General features: G+C 44.5%; 1 protein-coding gene across 1 annotated transcript; it reads left to right on the top strand.

Annotated features, from left to right (window-relative positions):
• Nucleotides 1–2436: 2436 nt before the first annotated feature.
• On the top strand, nt 2437–5573 carry LOC134534628 (variable charge X-linked protein 3B-like). The gene is made up of 2 exons (XM_063373115.1): nt 2437–2542; nt 4774–5573. Exons 1-2 carry the CDS (start codon nt 2437–2439, stop codon nt 5571–5573), a joined length of 906 nt encoding a protein of 301 aa, XP_063229185.1.
• Nucleotides 5574–7094: the final 1521 nt, after the last annotated feature.

The raw sequence follows: 7094 nt of genomic DNA, 5'->3' as shown, positions 1-7094 counted from the left end.
GAGGGGCATACCCCCTCCGCGTCACACCAGCTGACCAGGGACTAACTAGCGAACTGGCGGGACCTTCGAGGTCGCTGAACGAAGCTCTTTCTTCTGATTTATTTTTGACGTGACATCGTCTAATAAATCGATGAACGCCGGCTGCACCCACGAAAGAGTGTCCCGTTACGCACGTTGTCCCGTTACGCTGTGTCCCGTTACGCTAATTGTACGCTTGCGCCGCATCTATCTCTCTTCCACCCGATTGGAACAACCATCGATTTGACTTTTTCGAGGCACATTAAACTTGAAACACTCCCTTTCGTTTCCTACTTTTCCTATCATCGTCCTATCCTTAACAGAATAACACAGATTGGAAGAAGTCAAATAGCAAACATGTATAAAAGTTAAAATTAAAATAATCTCTTAGTTAAAGTAATAAACATATTTGAATTAATGAGTGCAAATAAAAGTATTTTTATCAAATAAATTGTAGATTTCATTTCACTCCTTCTTTGTATCCATACAAAATAGTGATAATTCAATAAAATGATTCAATTTTATTCATAAAAGTATGCAATGAATTCATCAATGTTTTGTTATGACGTTGTCACGTTAAACTATCGTCTGTAAAACGACTTTACAGACAACCAATTTTTTTAACGGCTTCAGCACACAACTAGAACTGTATTTAAACAAGCTCTTCATTATGCATTTAACTTTCCTATTGGTCGAGACTCAACTATCTTTTTTACCTATTAACACCATCCTTTTTATTCTATCAGGTATTCTTTGTAGAGGATCGCCTACCATGTTCTAAGACGGCTGTTTATTAAATGAGGTCCGTCTGGTCCTTAAAAAGATTAACTCGTGAGAAAAAGGTTTTTATTGTAATTTTTCGTTTCCAAAATATATGTGTTTCATTATTTCACATAATCAACATTCAGTTCTAAGCACTCTTTTTAACGCTGCACAAGTTTTTCTCTGCATGGAAGTTGGCCGCCTGGGGAATGCAACCCGCCGAGAAGCCAGGCTACTCGCAGTGCAGACGAGTGAAGCGGGAAGCTGGTATACAGGGGAATTACTCGGGGGCACAGCGCTGCTCTCCCGGGGGCGACGCGGGGCGAGGAAAGCCTCCAAAGATTGCCTCGTACAAGAGGCTGGGTGGACGTTCACACCGTCACCGCGCCCGTGTGGTGGTAGTTCTGGCCGCGGCCGCCGCACGGCGCTGCTCTCCCGGGGGCGACGGACGCAGCTGACAGTCACATCGTTGTGACCTCTGACCACACACGTCGCCGGACGTCACGGAGCGAGGCGACCCCTGACCCGCGGGCAGCTCGTGCCAGGGTCACGACAACTGAATAAACATCACTTGAGAATTATTTTCAAAATAAATTTTAAGTGTATTAAACAATTCATGTTTGATTATGTTCGATATTTTTTTCTATCAGCTGGATATTTAGTTTTGAAAATTGATTTTATTTTGTTATTAATTTGCACAATTACACTTCATTTTACACTAAATACAGCACTTGCTTAAGCTATATTGTGTATAAGTGGACTGTAAATATCTCAAAATCTTAGGTGGAACCCATTGAGCTGTGAATTGTATGAGAAACGTTCAAGTCCTTTAGATTTAACACCTAACTATTGACGCTCAATGCTGACTCTAGCGCCGTGAGACAGCGCCTGCCCGCAGAACGCCAGCGTACTGCGGGAAGTCGTCCTCCAGGAGTCTGCAGGCACTCTGCATGCAGCTGCACTTGACAGCAACACATTCATTTATTGCACGTGTTAAGAAGTGCATTTGGATTATTCACCAAAAAATGACGCTATAAGTTAAAGTAAAGCTTTTTTTAGTTGTGAGCTTTTAATCATTCTTTTAGATTTAGAAAATTACATACATTTATTTAAAACATGAAATAAATCATATTATCAGTTACGTTAGCTAGAAATATAATTGAAAATTAAAAAAAAAGATGCTTTTATCAGCTACACACTTAAACATTCATAAATTATAGTTTTAAAATACATTATTTTTTCAGTAATAGACTTCGTTAAAAAAATAGCCCAAACTCGAGGGGTTTACCAGTAGCCATTGAAGAGTCCCACTATTCACCTCCTGGCTCCATCAGATCAGTTCAATGGTACCAAATTATTGTATTGACATTCCGGATTACATATACTTGCAGTTTTAAATTCATATGAATAACCACTGTGCTGCCATCTGTGGCGGATAGCGCACACCAAAGTTTACAAAGTCAAAGGAAAATCTTAAAGTATTAACTGTTTAATGAAATATAACAATTCTGGCTGTATTTTAATACAATGCACCGTCGGAAATGTGGTCGAAATCCAGGGTTTAGTATTTTTTCAGGTAGGTTGAAATTGAGTTCCAAGATTAGTTCACATAGCTCGTTAGTTAGTTACAAGCGAAGCTGAACTGGAAGTCTCGCGATGCGAACATACGGCAGCCGGCAGCAGAGAGCGCGCGGAGCCAGCCTCGCCAAGATGGCGGCCGTGGCACGCGCGCACATGCGCAGGTTGCCTCCCCTGGGATGCGGTTACTTATTTACGGGCCGGAAGCCCGGTATCGGCTTTGTGGCCACGTCATTTCCCGTCCCGGGAGAGCTGTCGAACTGGCCCCGACACCGCAGCGCGGGCCATTGATTTGTCTGGCACAGCCTCCGTGGCCGCGCTGCGACTGTCTGCGGCCATCAGCGAGCTGTGCCGCGTGCATCGCCCGCCCCACTCCCTGGACGCCGTGCTATTGCGCTGGATCACTGCTGGGAATATTTACCACACATGCATGTTCAAGATTATCTATCTAGCAATACGGAACAACCAAAATCACTACGTTAAAATATGTACTTCGTCTTTGGTTTCAAAAATTTAAAAAAAAATTGGTTGTCTGTAAAGTCGGTTTACGGACGATAGTTTAACGTGACAACTTCATAACAAAACATTGATGAAATGATTGCATACTTTTTGAATAAAATTGAATCTTTTTATTTTAATAATAAAACAATAAATATTTGAAATTATACTAGTAAACAGATTTTTAAAATGCAAGAATAGTTAACCTTAATTGCAGAAATTGTTGTTGTAATAAGCAATGAAAACCACATTAACTTTTCACTTCATTTTATAAACAGTCGAGTGGAAGAGAGATAGATGCGGCGAAAGCGTACAATGAACGTAACGGGACACAGCGTAACGGAACAATGTGCGTAACGGGACACTTTTTCGTGCGTGCAGCCGGTGTTCATCGATTTATTAGACGTTGTCACGTCAAAAACTACATAGGTGCAAATTATGAGTGTTGAAGATCATTTTACCTTCGTTTCAAATGCAAAAAAAAAAAAAAAATACGCACGAGCAAACTTCTGCACACGTGCACACGGCAGCCTGGCTTATTTCATAGCTACCAAGATTATTCATTATAGTGAAAAATTATTCCAAATTATGACATTTCGCAATCACACTCAATACACCACTTCGTAAATAGAGAATTCTATAAATTCTGAACCAATGATGTTTTGAAAAGTTGCTTTTTTTATGTAAATTATTATGTTTAAGACGATTCTAAGTTTTTTTATATTTAAAACTTAAATTTTCATGCTAGCATTTTCTCAAACACACAGTTTGTTTTCTACGGTCGTATTCCGTCTGCGCAGTTGCGCTCTCCTGGCTCTTCTTGGCCGCGACCCGCGCATGCGCAGAGACGCGGTGTTGCCAGCTCTACTCAGGTCGCGCCCACATCAGGAGAGGATACAGACGAAGCATTACCCGTCAGACGCGAACACGTTTCTTTCTCCAATTTTTTCCTTTCTTCTGATTTTCACATACCAACATGGCTGACGTTATTAAAATTTGTATCGGCTGTTCTAGCCTGTTTTCATTAACGAATACCGTCTAATTAATTGGAAGAAAATTGTATCGAAATAATTCTGTAATTAATTCTTATAATTAGCACACGATTCACGCGCCCTTGTCCTGCATGGTTAAAAACCCGCATGGTAGAGTGTATAGGCTTCGGCCTGAGACACACTTAAATCCTCCCCTAACCTGGACCCTCCCCTTACACACTTAGAATAATTTAGGCTAGGAAAAAAAAATTCGAAATAATTACTGGTTAATATGGTAAAAGTCCACAAAACGAATCTTCATGATACAGATGTAATGATATGAGTTGGTTTTTATCCAGACCAACCCCCAATACAGGCACAGCTGATGCATTTGTAAACGAACGGGCCCGCCATGTTGGTACGTGCAGCGCATGATCCATCTGGACTCGCCGCAGGTGGTGGTGGTGGTGGAGGGAACGTGAACTGGCTGGTTGTCCACACGAGCCACTCCGCAGCTCATCCCTGATGCGGACCCAGCAAGTGCGCCGACACAGAGACCCCCCTCTCCCCCCCGGAGGCATCAGCGAGGGCGGGGCTGTGTGCCACCGACACGCAGAGCACACCCGCTAACGAGCCGAGGTGTTTGCGCTCTCGCGGAGAGAAGTTCCTGTGTTTGCCGCAGTGGCGCCACCGACCCCAGAGCCCTCGGCGATGACACTGTCTTCCTGGGCCAGTCGCGATCCCTGACACTGGAAACTGATCCCCTAAAGAGCTTGGTGAGGGAGTAGTGGCTAATTAAAAATTAGAATTCTATAATAAATTATTTTATTAAATTTATGAGTATGCTGGGAAAGAAGAAGAGTCACTAAGTGATGCTTGGAAGGAAGAAAAGTCCCTAAGTGTCACTGGGAAAAAAAAGAGCCACTAAGTGACGCTGTAAAAGAAGAAAAGTCCCTAAGTGTAACTGGGAAAGAAGAAGAGCCACTAAGTGAAGCTGAGGAAGAAGAAGAGCCACTAAGTGACGCTGGGAAAGAAGAAGAGCCACTAAGTGACGCTGGGAAAGAAGAAGAGCCACTAAGTGACGCTGGGAAAGAAGAAGAGTCACTAAGTGACGCTGGGAAAGAAGAAGAGCCACTAAGTGACGCTGGGAAAGAAGAAGAGCCACTAAGTGACGCTGGGAAAGAAGAAGAGTCACTAAGTGACGCTGGGAAAGAAGAAGAGTCACTAAGTGACTTTGGGAAAGAAGAAGAGCCACTAAGTGACGCTGTAAAAGAAGAAAAGTCCCTAAGTGTCACTGGGAAAGAAGAAGAGCCACTAAGTGAAGCTGAGGAAGAAGAAGAGCCACTAAGTGACGCTGGGAAAGAAGAAGAGCCACTAAGTGACGCTGGGAAAGAAGAAGAGCCACTAAGTGACGCTGGGAAAGAAGAAGAGTCACTAAGTGACTTTGGGAAAGAAGAAGAGCCACTAAGTGACGCTGTAAAAGAAGAAAAGTCCCTAAGTGTCACTGGGAAAGAAGAAGAGCCACTAAGTGAAGCTGAGGAAGAAGAAGAGCCACTAAGTGACGCTGGGAAAGAAGAAGAGCCACTAAGTGACGCTGGGAAAGAAGAAGAGCCACTAAGTGACGCTGGGAAAGAAGAAGAGTCACTAAGTGACGCTGGGAAAGAAGAAGAGTCACTAAGTGACTTTGGGAAAGAAGAAGAGCCACTAAGTGACGCTGGGAAACAAGAAGAGCCACTAACTAAGTGACGCTTGGAAATAAGCTCCCGCACAGCAGGTGTTTCGGGGTCCGGCATGGTAATATGCAATCTCAGTGGTAAACAAGCTCCCCCCTCCTAACTCCACACAACCGTGACGGCGCGGGGCTCCAAAGAGGAAACTCCTGCTGCAAATGGAATAATTTCCATGGAGGTGGAGCTTCCGCCACGCTCTGCCCGCTCCAGACCCTGGGAGGGGCGGTGTTAGGTGGGGACATTTCCTCTCCACCTCTCTATAGGGCGTCCCACGCTTAGACAGCAGTGTGGTAGTAAAGGGGCGACTGCTCTCTGTCTGACACACACCTGCTGTCCTTGTTTCTGTGCGCGCTATTGCCAAATATTCTGCGTATTTGTAATTGGACGGATGTGGAATTATTAATTTCTTTATCAAATAGACACTTCAATTTTCGTGTGAAGTCACGGCAGTGGATGAGTGTGAATTATTCCTTGTTCTAAGTTAAAATGAATCGATTTAGGCACAACAGTTTTATGAGGGAGATCGTATGGAACCTTATAAATTACTAAATTGAATTTTGAAAATACTCTTGGTGCACTCGGAATTCCAAATAAGCACATATCCCGAAGTTCTTCTAAACCGCTGGAGATCTCGCTACAGCGCGCACTGTAGGCGTTTCCCCCCCTAACCTAAGCCATATCATGCGGAGTTTCAACCATGTAAGCATGCATCGTGTGTTTTGTTCGCGGATTGGCCAGCCACGGCAGATATTGGTGCACGTGACTAACTATCCTATCTGATATCTGGATTATGAAACACTGCACGGACACGAGGGAAAACCCTGGGTGCACTAAGAGTGCAGTGTACTGCAGACATAAGCGTGGGTCGGTCTGTACCAGAGCTGAGAAGCCTAAGATGTCCATCAAGTTCTGTCCCTGCCCGAACACGCCCGAAATGTTCACCTTCGGCCAACCTCGGGATTTGTTTTATTTTTGCGCAGGAAAAATGAATTCAAATATTAAAAGTGGTCGGTTAGGTTAGCTACATTAAAACACTTAAAAACACTATGGACGGTTAGTTAGGTTAGTATAGCTTCATTAAAATAAACAGAGACATATAAATAAACCCGAGGTTGGCCGAAGGTGAATATTCGGGCGTGTTCGGGCAGGGACAGAGCTTGATGTACATCTTAGGATTCCCGCCCCTCACCAGCCAAGCCTTGGGAGAGGTGGGTGGGCGCAAGGGGAGGAATATGAATCAAATTAACGACTCGCGGAACACGCATTTTAAGACCGCCATGTTGCCGGGCAGGGGGAGAGTGGGGGAGAGTGGGGGAGAGTGGGGGAGAGTGGGGGAGAGTCACACTCCGCCGTCTGCCCGGAGCGAGGTACGTGTTGCAACTGCTGATCGCCCTGTAGGGCCTAGCGAGCAGGGAGGGGGGGGGCGAGATAAGAGCGTGGAACACCCTTCTCCCCCTCTCCCCTTGACTCTGCCCTTACACGGCCGACGAGCTGAGTCTAAAATGGCGAGATTATGCGAACATTAGAAAGCTGTTGG

The sequence above is a fragment of the Bacillus rossius genome, chromosome 7 (assembly GCF_032445375.1).
Source record: "Bacillus rossius redtenbacheri isolate Brsri chromosome 7, Brsri_v3, whole genome shotgun sequence".
Classification (NCBI taxonomy): domain Eukaryota; kingdom Metazoa; phylum Arthropoda; class Insecta; order Phasmatodea; family Bacillidae; genus Bacillus; species Bacillus rossius.
This window is presented reverse-complemented; position numbering and strand designations above follow the sequence as displayed.

Excerpts from the sequence above, each read along its gene's own strand:
- LOC134534628 (XM_063373115.1), top strand. The coding sequence starts at position 2,437 with ATGCGAACATACGGCAGCCGGCAGCAGAGAGCGCGCGGAGCCAGCCTC. Across the intron at positions 2,543-4,773 it reads GTTGCCTCCCCTGGGATGCG|AAAAGTCCCTAAGTGTAACT; the intron begins GTTACTTATTTA and ends CTGTAAAAGAAG.